General features: G+C 43.6%; 1 protein-coding gene across 3 annotated transcripts in view; it reads left to right on the top strand.

Annotated features, from left to right (window-relative positions):
* The window catches only part of SLCO5A1 (solute carrier organic anion transporter family member 5A1), a 75,023-nt gene that overhangs the window by 730 nt on the left and 56,844 nt on the right, over nucleotides 1-17,449 (top strand). For all 3 annotated transcript variants that reach the window (XM_077186417.1, XM_054645160.2, XM_077186415.1), the window contains exon 2: nucleotides 341-1,687. In XM_077186417.1, the coding sequence (XP_077042532.1) occupies nucleotides 757-1,687 (931 nt within the window). In that variant the 5' untranslated portion in view covers nucleotides 341-756. The remainder of the gene's footprint in view (nucleotides 1-340; nucleotides 1,688-17,449) is intronic.

Here is a 17,449-nt window from a genome sequence, read left to right as displayed (position 1 = left end):
GTAGCGGAGTATTTATTTCAGCGCATTTATTTTTAGGCTAGAAAATAAAAGGCTTGGCACGGCGACCTTTGGCTGTCGCATCCGGCGCAAATAAAAGGGTCGCGCTCTGGCCGAGGCCGCCCCAGCTCTTATGTAAATCCATGTGCCGTCCCCAAGGACGCGCGGTCCCCGGGGCGCTGCCGTGATCCAGCCCCCGCGGGGACGGGGACGGAGACGGAGGCGCTCCCTGGAGCTCAGCGCAGACCGCGGGGTCGAGCGGGCAGAGGCCGGGGCGGCGGGGAGGGACGGGGCCGCTGTGGCCAGCGCCGCTGACCTCCCGTGTTTGCTCTCCGCCCCGCAGATCGGCAGCAACCCCCCGGAGCTCCGTCACCGGCGTCGGCGGCGAGGAGAGAGGAGGATGCGGGCGGCGGAGCGGGCGGCGCTGCCCCGCGGCGGGCAGGCTGTCCGCGGGGCCCCGGCGGGCGGCTGCTGAGCGCGGCGCCGCGGGCATGCGGCGACGGGGAGCGGGAGCCGCCGGCAGCGCGGGCGCCCCGGCGGGCGGGCGGCCCCTCGAGCGAGACTGAGGGTGGATGGAGCCACAAAGGAGTTTGGCTGACACGTGCGGCGGGGCGGCCGGCGGCCGCGGCTAGGGCCACCCCCCTCCCCTCCCTCCTCCCCTCTTCGCTATGCTGCGCTCTCGCCGGGCCCCTCAGCGGACTCGACGCACGGCAGCGATGGAGCCGGCCGGGCTCCTGTGAGGCCGCCGCCGGACCCAGCATGGCCTCGGCGGGGACCCCGGAGCAGCGGCTCCCCGGGGCGGAGAGGCCGGCGGCGGCGGCGGGGGGCCGGGCGGAGGCGCCGCGGTGCCGCAGTCTGCCCGCGCTCGGCTCCCCCCTGGCGGCCGGGGGGGGCGGCGGCGGCGGCCGGCCGAGCCCCGCCGCGGGACCCGCTCCCGAGGCCGAGCGGGGCGAGGGCGCCGCCGCCGTCGCCGAGGCTGGCCGGCTCCCCGCCAGCGGCAGCGGGAGCTTCCCCTGGAAGACGGAGGGCAGCCAGCCGGCGGCGCCCGGCCGAGGGGTATCCCTGGGCCCCCCGCTGCTGCTGCCGCCGCCGCCGCCGGCGCTGCTGCTGGCGGGCCCCCCGGGCAGAGCGTGCCTGCGGGCAGTGCTGGCGGACTCGCGCTTCTTCCTGGTGTGCATGTGCTTCCTGACCTTCATCCAGTCCCTCATGGTCTCCGGCTACTTGAGCAGCGTCATCACCACCATCGAGCGGAGATACAGCCTCAAGAGCTCGGAGTCGGGGCTGCTGGTCAGCTGCTTCGACATCGGGAGCCTGGTGGTGGTGGTCTTCATCAGCTACTTCGGGGGTCGCGGGCGGAGGCCGCTCTGGCTGGCCGTAGGGGGGCTTTTCATCGCCCTGGGCGCTGCGCTCTTCTCCTTACCTCACTTCATCTCTCCGCCGTACCAGATCCAGGAACTGAACTCCTCCGTCAGTAACGAGGGCTTGTGCGTGGCCGGCAATGGCACTGCCAAAGAGCAGTGGGATTCATCGGCCTGCGTCAAGGACACCGGTGGAAACGACCACTCTCTCTATGTAGCTTTATTCATTTGTGCCCAAATCCTCATTGGCATGGGCTCGACACCCATCTATACCTTGGGACCAACCTACTTAGATGACAATGTCAAGAAAGAAAACGCCTCGCTTTACCTAGGTAAGGCAACTTAAGTACCTGGGTACTTTGCTGAACCCCAGATCTCTCTGAGGGGCCAGTTACAGGTACTTCTGCCTTAGTCCTGCCTAATAACATCTGTGATAAGTTTTCCTTTTCAGATGACCTTTTGAAGTAAAATTGCCATGCTCTCCTGTTTTAAAATGTTTTGTAGCATGGTGAACAGCAGTAAGGGGTGAAGCTAATGCAGTGTGCCTAAAAGCAGTTGTACTCACACCCTCTTGCACGGGTAATAGAACAACAGAGAAAGTTGTCTTCTCTAATGCGTTTCAGCACTTGGCAGTAGCCGGTGACTTTTTCCGAAAGCAGTGTTAAAATTTGCCGTGCCCTTTCAAGTTTCTTTTTGCTAACACAGAAGGTTTGCATTTCTAAATTCTGATTGCTGTACCTTTAGCCTAAAGTCGATAATGTTACTGCTCAATAAGCACTTTGAGGGAGTTTTGGCATACTTTGTTTTACTTTTCCAGCATTCATTTGCCTTGAACTAGCAAGGAATTTTTACTGTCATTGGTACATCATCTGGCATCTCAGAGTTAAAAACTCACTGATAAACCAGCGTGTAAAACCTTCAGGGTTGAGTTTGGTTAGGGCAGCTCAAGGAGCACAACGAAATGAGTTGTGTCCAATCTGGCATATATTTTCAGCAGGTACGGACAAGTCTTGATTAATTGTGCGATTGTGGGAGGAAAGGGTATCTCAGATAACTGGGTACTAAACTTTACTGGAGTTTGATCGGGATAGTTTGTGTAATGTGTAAGAAGATAAACTGCTCCCTGACTTTGCATTAGCACCTCAGATGCTTCTATAAGAAATGAACCTCATGTACCCTTCACATTCTTTTCAAATAAGGAGAGGCACTTAGGGAGCTTACAGAGCTGTGAAGGGGTTTTGGATACTCAGCATTACCATTTGCAGTTCAATTTTCTTTGGCTTTATGATAACCATGGAGATAATAATTGCATGTAAAGCACACATTTATGGAAGTTATACACTTGCAGAGTGTGTGTAACTACTTTACTGAACAGAAGCAGGGATCCAGATCAGTGTTTTTATTCCTTTTGACCTGTTCTTTGGCAATTTGACTGTTCCCTGAACCGTTTTAAAGCCATGCACAGTCTGTGTGCAGTGTCTTGAAAAAGCCTGGGGCACTGCAGGTTTTTGGAAGGAGGGAGAGGTATTCACTGCATTGCTAATCTGCATGATGAAGTATTTGACAAAGTGTTTTTTCCCTCTCTTCTCCTGTCTGAGAAAGGTTAAGTGGTATGGAAATTAAGATTAACCTAGCATTGACTTTATTGGCAGCCTGAAAAAACAAAGCATCTCGTTACTGAGGTTACTAAATTGTAGTTTGGAACTTTTGCAAGTAGGTGATCTCACACAGTCCTCAAAAACGAAGAAAGAAAAGGAAATGCTGTAGGTGAGGAACGAAGGGTAAACGAGGTGAACGGTGAGAGAGGCGGAAATCTTTCTTCAACAAAGGGGAAGGCAAGGTCACTGGGGGGAAATCCTTACTGTGCAGGAGAAATGATGCCTACCACTGATGCGCCTCTAGCACAGGAAATAGTAATGAAATGACTCAGGTAACTTTAATTGCAGCGAAGTTAACAAAGGTAAAAGGCACCAGCAGCTGGGTAGACTCCATGTGACCCTGTGGCTGCCAGACACCGAGAGCAGCTTTGATCTATACTGGGAGGACCCTTGCAGAGTCAAAGTTCATTTTTAGTGATTCAGGAGGACAAAGATGAGTACACCCAGCTACAGTGTGTGTGAAAAATGTATGCCTGTGATTTGATTGTGACCACAGGGAGAATTAAAATGAACACAAAGGTGTGTTTAAATATTGAATAAAATGTACTATCACCTCCATTCAGTCTTTGAAGCCACTCAGTGCTAGAAGCAATGTTGTCTGCTGTTGGAAATCTTGGTATTATCTTTTTAAAATAGTGTGGAGTTCTGAGGAAACATTTAAGTTGTTAATGTTTAAGTATTTGCCTCACTTCAGATACAGGCCAGTGACTTTTTGTGGGGCAGCAGTAAAATCTGAGTTTTTGGGGGAGAAAGAAAAAGAACACTGTTTGGCACGTTGATGTGAGCAAACATGTTTTTGTTGGATCTTCTCAATGGTTTGGAATGTTGAATGTCCTTGAGGAGAGGGATTTGTGGGTAGCAGACAGCTCAGCCAGGTGCAGGGATGGGATAGAAGTGGCCTGGGCATGGTTTTGCAGGCCTGTCACCTCACGTCCTGTGTTATGCAATGCCTGCTTCTCCAGCTGGTGTGATTCTATTACTGGGGAAAACTATGCAAGTGATGCCAAAATGTAAAATGTATGTCTGTGTAGAGGCATGGGCTAACAAAAAGTCTTGGAGTAGGCCATGGCAGTTGAGGTTTTAAAAAGAGATGAAAGCCCAGGGAAACAGGTCCCAGTCACACAGATACATGTGTTTGTGCTGAGTGAGGACAGCTAATTAATAAAAAAAATATCTTCTAACACGAAATGGAAGGTCACTTACAGGTTTGTTCATAATCATACTGGTATTGCATTCTATGTTTTTCTTCCAAAGGAAGATATATGCAAATGTGCACCTGATAAAAGGTTCACTGAGCTTCAGAACTGATGAGCTTTTTGACCCTGCAAATGTGCCCACTAAGAGTAGGTCAGTAAAGCCCCCCCTTGAGTATTACTAATCCTGATTCTGCAAAAACTCACCTTATGTGGCTGTGGAAGCTATCTTATTTATTTTCCAAGTTAATCCAGCTCAGGGCTCGAGTGGCGATAGCATATCCTCTTAAGTGTAGGCATGCAAGCTCAATGTGGACAGCTGTTTTAACATTCCTGGCTGGAAGTCCTCCTCTCAAAAAACATATTTGATGCTTATACATAGTCTCTTGGCTGCCTGCACTTGAGTCCATCTGTCAGAATGGCACAGTGCCAGTTTACAAGGTGCTATGTTGTTTTTAGTAGGACAGAGGTGCCAAGCAGGGATGTGTATTTGGGCTGCCCGCATAGCAGTGTGTGAGCTCCTGTGTGGGATGTTTCTTCCTTGTGAAGCAGTGTCACCTCCGGGTTCTCCCACCCCTTGAACTTGACGATACTTTGATGCCCTGATGCTGACTTTGAGAAATGTGTGACATCAGGCTTGAAAACAAGTCATGATTGTAACAGGTGCCTAGGAAATGTAAGAACTGGTTCCCTTAATCACAGATAATCCAAAAGGGAAGTTGCACACTGTGTAAAAACTGGGCAGTACTAAGTGGTCTTTATCTTCTCCAAAGTCTCTCCCTTCTGTGCTCAGCTGTACTGTGATGTGTCTGTTGTCAGCTGCCTGATGTGTGCAGGTTCTTCTTTTAAGTATTTATCCAATTAAATTAATTGCAATTCAATTTGAAGTTGAATTGGACTTGTTGAGTCTTGTTTTCCACTCTTGATAGTGTTTCTGCTACTTGTCAAATTCTAGCACTTAAAACAATGTGATTTTTCTAAACACTGTGGGTTTTTTTTGTAGGGATCCAACAGTTTGTCTTGAATGTGAGTTTACCTTGTATTATATCAGGATTTTAAAAAGCAGTTCTTTAAAATTAAGTGTGGCACCTTGAAGTTTTAATAGTGGCTGAAAACTTTTAAATATTTTTCTTCTTTTGCAAGTGGATATTGTTATAAAAAGTGAATTTACCCTTAAAATTCACACATAGAGAGGCAGTGTCAGCTTTTACAGAGATATTGCATGAGTGAAAATATTCTAGCATTCAGGAATGGCTTTTACCAGTACCCTCCCAAAATGACTAGTGAACAAATTGGTCATTGTGCTAAGGATGTTTTATTTTAGTGTCCAGAATACTGTAGGCTGGTTAGGATATGATATGAGAAAAGTGTCTCAGTTTAATTTCATGCAGACTGTCCCTAGGTTTTGGAACAAACTGTAATTACAAAATGCAAAGATAAAGGTTTTATGGGATAATGGCTGAAAAATTGGAAAAACCCATGCAAATGGGCTTGGTACAGATAATGGCTGAAAGCCAGGGAAGTAAAGTCATTTCATAACCTGGAAAAAAAATAAATATTTAGACTAGTTTCAAAAATATTTTGGAATCCTGCTTTGTTTTCATGAGGATTGTTTGTGTGGGTTGCTGTTTCTAGCATTAGGTAAACCATTTCACTGTGACTGTATTTTGTCTGGAGAATACCTCCTTACCAGTGTTTTACAGGGAGCTGTTCTGTGTACATACCCTTCATGTCTTTGTTACAGGCTTCCCCTAAGTCTTTATATATGGATGTATGATGATTGTATTTATTACACTTCTGGTTAAATCTGCCCCTATATCCACATCCCACTTGAAAGGAGAGGGCAGGAGGGGTAGCTTCACATCAGAAACCCACCACCTCTGCCTGCTGGGTCCTAGGGCATAGCCCAGCTGCCAGACAAGCTAGATCTCTGTAACGTGATACTGCTTGGATATTGGCACAGGAAGCACTGGATTTTTGTGCCATTTTGATACATTTTGGTCTGGCTGCTTCTGGGGTTATGGATGCCCCTGGGGGACAGGAACTGGAGCCCACTGGGGGCATCAGGTCCTTTATATGGGTGCTACAAGGTCATTGGGGTTTTCTGAGACAGTATCAACTTTCTAGCTGAGCAAAAGGGACCATCTAGAAGTAGGGAAACAGCTGACCAGCATTTAATTTTATTCTCACTAGTCAGTTTATGACCACTTTTGATTTACTTTTGGAATATGCTTCCTGCTTCCTGATATCCAAAAAGGTTAGTTTCCTACAGGGTGTTCTCAGCATTGATCCCTATAGTTGGTAAACACTAGAGAAATAGTGTGTTTATTTTTACAGCATGCCTGTGAGAAGGAAGATTTTTTGAATCAAAAATTGAGGCAAAAGGGCATGTTCACCAGTATTTTTTATTGCTTGCTCTATTTTCCTTGTAAAGGGGAAGTGTGCAGAGCTTGTTTCTCAAATACATGATTTTACTTTATCTGAGAGAAGGCTACATCTTGTTTTATGCAGAGGCAAGCACTAAGACTTGATCCATCAGCAGTCTGGTTTTGTGCAAGCCTGGTGTGCATCAGGAAAGGGAGGGGATTGTCCCCCTCTGCTCTGCAGTGAGGCAGCCTCACCTTGAACACTGTATGCGGTGTTGGGTACTATGATATAAAAAAGACATTAAACCATTAGAGAGCATCCAAAGGAGGGCAATGAAGATGGTGAAGGGCCTTGAGAGGAAGCTGTATGAGAAGTGGCTGAAGTCACTTGGTCTATTAAGCCTGGAGAAGAGGAGGCTGAGGGGAGACATCATTGCACTCTACAACTTCCTTGTGAGGGGAAGAGGAGGAGCAGGCACTGACCTCTCCTCTATGGTGACCGGTGACAAGATGCAAGGCAATGGCCCAATACTGTGTTAGGGGACGTTTAGGTTGGGTATTAAAAAGAAAGTTCTTCACCCCGAGGGCAGCTGGGCACTGGAACAGGCTCCCCAGGGAAGTAGTCACAGCCCCAGCCTGACAGAGTTCAAGAAGTGTTTGGACAGTGCTCTCAGGCACGTGGTGACTCTGTGCAGGGATGGTTCTGTGCAGGACTACGAGTTGGACTTGATGACCCTTGTGGATCCTTTCCAACTCAGCCAATTCTGTGATTCCATGAAATGTGTGTGTGAAACATACATTTGTTTTGTTTGCACACTCAGCTGGGCAGCACTAGCAGGAGGCTGAGCTCGCTGTGCTCTTGGCTGGGGGTAGGGAGCATCTTGGGATGCAGGTGAAGTGTCTGCAGCTCTTTTTGTGTGTATGGATTATACTGCTTTCTCCCACAGGTGATTTAACACTCAGAGGGTGCAGTATTGTGCTTCTCTGGCACTCTATAGCATCCCTTTTTTTTGTCAAAATGCTGATCAGGCAGCTGGCACAGTTCCCAATAATCGCTTACAGTAGCGCTGTGCAGTTTTATTGTCCTTTTCTTTAACTGAGGAAATAAAAAGATTTTAGTTTTCTTCTTCACTTTAGTTTCCTATTCCATAGGTGGACTGATACCTCTTTTTCATGCTGTAATCCTAGATACCATTTTCTTAAGCATTTAGTGAAGCTGTTTTTTGTCCTTTTAAGCAATGTGTACATAACAGTGAGTTAACAGTAAAGAGTGGGGGCAGCCTTTGCTCTGAAGTTTTCTGCCTGCAGGATTTAATGTCGTGAGTGATATATCTTCACTTGCTCTGCCAGTGTTGTGTCCCTTAGGGATGCTTTCTGCATCTCTCCAGTTGTGTCCTTGCCATGAGCTATGGCATTGTTCACAAGCAGCTGTATTGACAAATACATCACTTCCAGTAACTGGTAAAATGCACTTTGTCCTTCTTAGGAGCAAGAAGAGACTTAGGCACATGCTTCCCTGATTCTCTTTCTCTTTGTATTAAAGGACAAAAACTGGGTTGGATCCAGGGTTCCGAAACTCACTGAATTCCCAGGCCCAGTTGTTTCCCTTGCTTAGCATTTGTCAGAATGGTTAGCATTTTGTTTCTGAGGTTGACAGTGCTCTTTTCACCCTCTTGAGCTTGGGAACAGTGTTTTCTTGGAGAGCAGCTCCCTTCTCTGTCAAGCTCTGCTGCAGGCTGGTTTGTGCAGACAAGTGTCTCCACCTGCCGTGGTCCCGGAGCAGCTGGGAAACCTAGACATGAAAGTGGCCTTTAAGTAACAGCTTGTTTGTAGCTTTTGCCAGGAACTGAAGGCTTGGGATCTAGTGTCTGATTACCTGGGGGCTGGAAACTTTAGCTGTCTGCTGGATACCCTGACTGTTTTCTAAAAGGTCACTGTAACTACTCCTGTTGCAGGTGGATTAGAGATGCATTGTGTTTCATCCATTTTCCCTGAACTCTCATTCAGTGGCCGCCTCACCTGGGAGGACTTAATTGCTGTGAAAGTGCTTATGCAGTCAAAAGAGAGGAGGCTGGATTTCTCTGTACTGTCATTCAGAAACACATGGGTTTCTGTCTTGGTTGTGCAGGAAATACAGGCAATTTTATAAATGAGTCTCAGCCTTCTGTTTCATCCTGAAGGCCAGCAGCTAAAAATTTAGGTTTTTAAAGTAGATGAATGGAGTTTATGCATAGGTTTTAAAAGAACAGAAAACTAACTAAATCATATTCAACTTTCATGCTCTTATTTTAATCCTATGAAGTCTGTTTTACCCTGATAGCACTTTAAAAACCCTTGTTTCTTGTGAAGAATGAGCTCACTTTTCCTTTTTTTGTTGTTTTTACATGCCTTTCCTATTTATTTTGAAAACAGTAGAGAAGCCACCATGCAAAAATGGCACATATTTCAGCTAGTTCCCTCTGGCAGCTTTTGCCATTCTTGACTGAAAGGTCAAAGTAAGCACTAGCTCTGACTTGGCTGCTGATGGATGGGGCAGTGCCACATGAACTCTGAGGGCAGGACAAGCTGGTCACCTGTCTTCCTGTGAATTGTCACCAGAGCTGTCAGAATTTCAGCTCCACCCCCTCAGCAGCTACAGGGATGCTGGGACTTACTAGGGCTGTAATGGGAAAGCTCTGAAATGGCACAGTTGGAAGAGGGAGTAAACTGTTGGCTTTCTGATTGCTGCTGTCCATGCTTTTATTCAAGCACAGTGGTCCTTTTAGCTCAGTTGGAAAATCTGGGCACATGGGCTGGAGCTAGCAAATTTATGACAGAGACAGCTCTGCAGTGCACATGTAGGTTGATTTCACCTGAGTCAGCCAAATCTATACTCCAACTCTTTTCAAGTGCCTGGGAAAAAATAGGACATTTCCTGTGATGGGAACAAATACATCACTGCTCAGCAGTGTGGAGATGTATGGGCTCTGTCCTGCTCTGCTGCTGAACAGTTTGGGCATCTGTTGTGCTGTCACAAGGCCAGAAATTTAGACACTGCCAGCATTAACAAGAAGGCTAAGGAACCTGGGGCTTTCACTGCTCTTTTCTGCCACAAGGAATTTGTTCTTACCTGAGAAATCAGGAAGTGCAGACACAGAAATTCAAGTGTTATTTTATGCTGCCATTAGACCCGATAATCTAATCAGAAAATATTAACTCTCATGTAAGTAAACAGCTTACTTGGCAGCAAAGACAAATTTACACCAGTGAAAAACATCATGCTTTGGTATGAATTACATTTTGTGGTGAGTTTGAAGGAGATCCAGTCAGAAAAAAACCCAGGTTTATTTTTCCTTGTAATTTGAACAAGCAGGTAGATGAATTGTGTCCCATGAAGTGCTTGTGAAGCAGTACTGCATGTCCAGTAATTGTATGCTCCTGTGCTGTTCATCTTTGATTATTTTCTCAATTTTTAGTACAAGTTTCTTTTTAGCAGCTTGCTTCCTTTTCATCAGCTTGCCAGGATATTTTTTTAGTGCTTCCACTTCTTTCCTTGCTTATATTGACGTTTACACTTTGCTTACATTGCCCCATGCACAGTAGGACCTCAATCTGGTGGTTGCCCTCTGCACCTTTTATCTTTGATGTTTACTGCATTAGAATGAAATCCTCAAGAGTGTCTCAGCAGTGATTTTCTTAAAATCCAGCTGCTCTGAAATCAGCTACCAGCTCTTCAGTTTTTTGAATTTAGCAAGCTTTTCTAAATTAGCGGTGCCTTTCCATATTTCCCTGTTTCAATCGACTTCTTCGGAGTGACAAAAATTAAATCCTGGCAGGGCTCCCCTGTGATAATGCCATTTTCTTTCTGTATTAATTAGGCTATCCTCTAGAGTCAGAATATTTCAGCTAATGCATATATTAGCTGAGTATATCTTCTGATACCTTGTGATTTGCTATTTTATACTTAAGTTGTAGTTTACTCCACTGTTTGTCCTGGGTTTCTTCACAGCTGTTGATTTCAGGTGTTATGTAGGCACTGAAAGGTGCTGGTGTGCTTCTGATGTGCTTTCAGTCACACCTTGGCTCCTGCTTCTCCTTTTTTCATTCTCTGATAAGATTAAAATCTGAATACCCGACCTCCCCAGAAGTCATTTCAAGTAATGCATTTTTGTAGATAATCCAAAGTAGACAGGGAAATAGCTGTGAGCTCTGCTGTGGTGGCTGCTAACCTGTGATTACTTAAACAGAATGTGTCAAGCAAGCCTCACGTGCATCTACAAATATCTAAAGGAAATATTGTGGAAGATGTTACCTGACATGGCTGTGTGTTAAGCTTTCCCTGTTCTTGAAGAGAAATGACTGTATTCAGCTTAGCTGTTAACTGAGTAGATTTTGCTTTGTATAACAACTGAAAACACTACCTTTTCCATCAAAGATACTAAAGGAACCAGCTCATAGGCTCAGAGGTCAAATCCATGTGAAATTCATAAGCAGAATAACTTGTGTATGCTGGTTAAGTGAGAACTTTCAGCTGAAAAAGCCCCAGAAAAAGTGAAGGAGAAGGGGAGGTTAAGTGTCAGCAGCATGGGATGTTAGCACCTCTTTCGTGTGTTGCAAGCCAGAACGGACTGGTCAGGAGGCACCTGCCAGGGACAGTAGCTGGAGCCCATAGGAAGGGCTGAAGATGCTTGTGTAAGTGTGTGTGGAGTACAGGAAAGTCCCTAACAAGGCTGGGGAGTTTTGGCAGTGCAGAGAACGCAGAGAAGCTTTGCTTCTGCCATGCTTTTCTTCCTCACAGAACAGCATTTTCCACTTCTGTCCAAAGTGCCTCTCCATGCTATTCATTGGTGCCTGCCATTTCAGTAGCTGGAGTTTAAAAAGTAGTAGCAAAATATTTCATTTTGTGTGTTTTTAGTCTAAATTTATGTTTCTGCTTGTTAATTCATCCCAGTGAGGGAAAAAAGATTTAATGATGAGTGTAACCTTCTGGGATGCAAATAGCTTCAGTAATAATCCTGTTTAAAAAATGTAAAAAAATTGTTACATAATAATAGAGTCTGTAATTGTTGTAAATATGATGGGCAGTGTATATCAACTTGATTTTATACAGCTGTCTAGTGACAGAAATAGTGAAGGTGTCCCGAGGGAATTTTTATAGTCACAGGAGAAAATAGCACATGAGCTTTTTGAGTCTGCAGTATAGTAGTGCTGATGCACATCAATGTAGGCATTTATCTGGTAAGTTATATAATTGGCCTAAAATAAGAATTCTAAAAAACTGTTTCTTCTGCTAATAGCATGACCTAGGGAAAGAAGTGGGATTTTGGGGTTATCTGAAACAAATAACTGTTAGTTTGTTACCACACCTGCATTGTGTTACTGGAGGAATATTAGTCCTGTTACACAATGAGAGTAAAAGGACACTGAACTCAGCACTACATTGTCATAATAAAATGCCATACTGTAAATAATTTTTCAAAATCATAGCTGAGGACTGAATTGATGCTTGAATGAAGAGCTGCATTCTAAATTATAGTTCCTAAGTAGCTCTTGCACTATTTTGATACATAGAAGTTATGTATAGTCATTGACCTCAGTGACTGAACGGTTTAATGATATTGTGATTATGATGGTAAGGATAGAGCTGGCTGGTATGAATTTCTTGGATTGCAGAAGCAAAGTAGGCAAAAGTATCCATGTGTTTATTCCTATCCATGGCTTCCCCAGAACCTCTGGGAGGAGGAAGATGAGCACTACTCAGAGTGTCCTCTGCATTTAGGAGTACCTCTGTGACTCAGCCTATGGAGAAGTTCTCCTCATAAGCTTTTGCTTCTTGTCTTGGTGTTTGTTAGCAATTGATTTTTGCTTAGATGGGGTCATTTATTGTTCTTACTTAGTTTGTGGCTAATTGCACTAGCTTTGGACACTCAGAAGCAAGGACACAGACAACAATAGGGATGCATGTGACCTTGAAAAGCAAAATAAAAAGAGTGGTTAAGACTACTGCCCCCATGCATTTGTGATAATTAAAAGAAGATCAGCCTTCTATGAGAAATGAGGTAAAACTGATGGACTAATATTGGCCAGGCCAGCTAATGGGAAAGAACTTGAAAAGAGCTTTTAAGCCTGGTGAGTCAGAAGCCTTGGGTATATATATGCCTTCTCATCTTCTATAAGTATAAGAGATTCAATTAACCCTAGAAAAATGGAGTAATGTATGAGCTAACATAATTTTAGGAGTTCCTACACTGTCATTAGAGCAGCTATTACTCCTTTCTATAGCTAATAATAAATTTTAAGTATTTGGGTAAGGTGAAAGAGTATCTGTATCATCAGATAGGTCTATAATTAACTTCCTTTATTCCCCTCTTCATCATCCCCTGCATCCCCACACTCCAAATTTAAATCCTGCTGAAAGAAGAGCTTACCATGTGTCTGATGCAGTGCCACGCTTTCAAGAAAACTCTATGTTTTTATTCTCAGATTTATATTGTGTGTTTATAAATACCTTGTGTATTACAGAGACTGAGGAGGGGATCTATCATGTGTTGCAGTTTCAGGATATGTGAGAAATGACTTCCCATGGTTTGTTCAAGTTGGCATACTGAAATCTTTACTAAGTTTACTAACTGCTGGGCCAAAGTTGACCGTGTTCCTCTAGGAAGAGTAGATGTAACTGGTAGAGACAGTGAGAGGACTGATGAGTGGCTGTAGTAGAGGAGTTTGATAGCCATAAGGTTTATATTATCAGGTGGGCATCCTACACTATGAGCCAGCTGCTTTTTGTTTGGCTTGTGCCTGACAGGAAAAAATGGTGCAATATAATACATTTCCCTTGTCTAGTTTAATAGGATGCTCAGATTAATTATTTTGTGGTCTGAGCATTAGGATTTCTCCAAAATTCAAGTGCAGGGCTAAGCAACTCTTCTGCTGCTGGATTTGTTGCAGTTTTCAAGGTGTTTTTGAAGATATTGAGAGAATTAGTAGCATAGCATTAGAAAAGAAGGGTTGATGTAACCTTTGTGATTGTGTCAGGGAGCTGCTGGGTGCTCTTAGGACTGCTGCCTGCTGCTTTTCTTTTGAATCAGGATAGAGAGTGTGAGGAACAGCATGGTTATTTTTATATGCAGAGGGCCAAAGAACTATACAAGAATTCTGCTCTTAATTTAGTCTGTGTTGCACTCCTGTTAAAAAGACTTATTTTTTTCCCCCTAATTTTCTTGAGTAACAAAATGGCGTGGAGCTCAGGGAACTGACAGCTGGTGGCTTTCTGATGTAGGAGAATTGACAGGAAGAATATGTGTGGGTATGATATAACCCCTTGGTGATATGCTGTGTACTCTTGTTATACATTGTGCCAAAATAGACAGTAATCCTCTTATGTAGGATTGTCAAGTAAGTAATAATATAGAGCACAAGTCAGTACCATCAGTTCCGAGATTTTTTTAATAAACATAGTTGTTATTCATATCTCCTAGATTCTTTACTACTTCTCAATCTTTATATTGTCCTTCTTCTAAGTCCTGCAAATGTTATGTTTTACAATAGTGATGTCAGCTGCTATCAAGACTTTCCTATTCATCTTTCTAATTGATGCTCTTGCTTTAAAAAGGCCACAAAGATTTTGAGTTTTATAATTCAACTCATTTCCTAATGTGAAAACTTCAGATGAAGAAAAAGTTGAAGACTATTTTGTCTGCATAAAACATTTCCATTGCCTTACAAGGAACCCTGAAAAGATCTGAAGCTATCAGAGTTACTGTCTGCAGGCTGCTCATCCCATTTAGAAGACAAGGAGTTGGCTGCTCTGCAGCAGGGCAGACACGATAAGTTGTGCTGGAGGAGAGAAGCAATTAGCTCGACAGCAAGCACAGTCAGAGCAGGAAGGGAGGTCTGGAGGCGCTTAATTAATACTAATGCTTTTGTGCTTACAAGGACCAGCAGCTCACTGCTGCCTTGCTCTTGTGCTTCTCAAACCTGCTATCTAATGAACATTAGATCTAGTAAAGCTTTCCAGAAAAGTTAATAAATCATGACTAACTGTGACACATTCCCCCTGAAGGTAATGAGGTACACCTGATACTGAGTGGGAGCAGGGTCTGATCTGTAAAGCTTTTTCATTTTTAAACAGATAACAAGGCCTTTTGGGATTTTTGTACTACATTTGTTTTAAGTAATCTGAAATAATGGGAAAGACATATCATCTATAAAACAGTTTTCAAGTCACCAAACCAATTAGGGAGAAATAAACCTTTTTTTTTTTTTTTTCCATTGTGAAAACAGTTTTAGGCGGGTATCATTTTTATTAATCTGAGTTTGATGGCAAAACTACTTTTGATGGAAAAGTATTTAGCCACCAATGTATACTTATTTGCATAGCTTTTCATTTTGATATGCAATTGGCTATTTAATTCTCAATTTTTATTCATTTTAACTTCCATTCATTCTTAGGTGGAAAATACAAGTAAAATCCCATTTGGTTGAAGGTCACTTCTCTCTGTAATTCTTGCCTCTGTTTTATTCTAGTACCTCATTCAAGACATGCCTAGACTCCAGTATGCTGGAGAGGATTGCTTTTTCCATTTGCTCCTCATGAGATTACCAGCTCTGTGGCTTCAGGCTTACATGTTTTTATGTTTATAAATGTTTCCCTGATGGGTTTCAGCAGTATATGTTAATAAAAGGATGATCTCTATGATGATTTATTTTTTGTGCAGGAGCACCAATATAATCCAGTTTGAGTTGTAATCTACAAACTTTAGTTTTGGTTAGATGTTGCCTGTGTTTAAATATCCCTGTGTCACCCCTTCTGTTAATGGTTATCTGTAAAAACAGCTTTATTATTCCATTTTGGGAGCAAACTTCCATATCACATTGCAGTTAATACAGTGTTTTATCACACTAATTGCCTGTTAGTGCAGTTTTTGTGCAATTAAAGTATTCTTATTGCACATTATCGTATCACCCAAGACTTGTGTAACAAGGTAATTAATCTGTGCTATCTCCAAGGAATAAATGAAAAGTACTGGATGAGGGTCACAGCTTTTGATAATTATTTATGTTACAAGAAGAAAGCTGAACAGAAATGCTTGGATTTTCCTATTTTGATGGATTTTTAAGTGCATAGCTTTTTGTCTCCTTAGTCTTCTGGGACTCTCCAGCTGAACATTGTTACTGCTGAGGGAATAGCTTACATGGTACATAGAATCATGGAATCATTTCGATTGGAAAAGAAAGACCTTTAAGATCATTGAGTCCAGCCTTAGCTGAGCATTGCAGTGCTAGTTTAGCATTAACTTGAATTGGATCTGGATGCTGTTTTCCCTGAGGGCTGTCCCTTGGCTTTCATCATCAGCACATTGGTGTGATGTGGAGGGGCAGGATGGAGGGGGATCTCTGACCGCACTGCTCCACTCCCTGTGCTGTGGGTGCCTGCTGCTGCCCTTCCCTGGTGCTGGCTTCCAGGGTTTTGTGACTGGCACCGAGCACACCTCCAGCTGCTCTGGCATGGCTGCCAGGGCAGGTTCTGCCAAGTCTGCAGCTTGTCTGTGTGTCTGGCTTTCCTGGGATGGAGCAGGACAGTCACGGCAGCCGGGGAGCCGGTGGCTCTCAGAACCACCCAGGGCAGCACATATGGGGGTCAAATCCCACCCAGCATCTGAGCCACAGAAAAGGCAGCTGCCACAAACACCTGGGTTTTTAACAACTGAAACTTCCATTCCTTTAGTCAGACACTTTCTTGAAAGGTGTCACAGAGGTGTTTAGCTGAATAGCTCATGTATTTTTAGTATTTTGGAAGAGAGGCTTTTTCTTCAATGTCATATTTGGAACCATGACTTCCTCATTGCACATTTTTCAGTGGAATATTTTCTCTAGAGGTTTTTTCCTCTCTATTATTGCAACTGTTTGAAACTTCCACACTGTAGCTAACAGTTACATTATGCATTGATAAGCTTCTTACACACTTGTAAATACAAATTTTCAGGGTTTTGTTGTAATGAATTGTAATACATTATTCATAAACGTGGTGTTTGTGTAGAATAGAAGCCAAATATAAAAGCCATTTGGTCTTACACAGTGTTAAGTATTGAAAATGAATGGTAAAGTGATAAATTAAGAAAATATAATAGGGATTGGTGTCCCCTGATAATAGACATGCTCCCTTTCTTTCCTTTGCAGTAGGCGTTTCTCTCCTTGCATTTTGAACAGACAAGCAGACATCTCCCCAGGATCCTGCCAAATGTACCTTGTTCTCCCTTGCCTCAGATATTTCATTTTCTTTTCCTAAAACCAGGAGAATTTATATTCATGCTAAAGTGTTTGTAATCTGCTTTTGGATACTGCAATGATGAATCTGATCTAAAAAAAGAAATAGTGAAGAATAACTTTTGAGATAAAGTGCTCTTCTTTCACTGAATAGCACATAGGGAGATGGATGTTACAATCCAATAAGGTATTTATTCTGATTCCAAATACATTATTCTTACAATGAAAGGTCAAAGAATTTTCATTTAGTGATGAATAGAATAGGAAGACAGAGTAATGCATTCTATTTTTTAGAAATAGAATGAAAGTGGTCCTGCAGAAATGTTAGCTGAAGAAGCTCTGTGAAGCCACAAGGCAGGATACCACCACATATCAATGCTAAGGGAAACCAGTGTTGAACCCCACCAGTGGGGAAGGGCTTGTTTTCAAGCCTGGCTTTTTCTTCCCCTCAGAAATAAAGCTGATGAGTCTGCAAAGATCAGTATCTCCACTGTCACAGGGCTGCCTGTGTGTGTGCTTTTAGCTTGGTTTTATTTTATTTATTATAAATGCAGGAGGGGGACTAGCTCCAATCTTTTAAGATTAAGACTTGATTGTTTGGCCTTCCTTTACCTCCTTCCTGGCCACAGATA

This window comes from Agelaius phoeniceus, chromosome 1 (assembly GCF_051311805.1).
Source record: "Agelaius phoeniceus isolate bAgePho1 chromosome 1, bAgePho1.hap1, whole genome shotgun sequence".
NCBI lineage: Eukaryota > Metazoa > Chordata > Aves > Passeriformes > Icteridae > Agelaius > Agelaius phoeniceus.
This window is presented reverse-complemented; position numbering and strand designations above follow the sequence as displayed.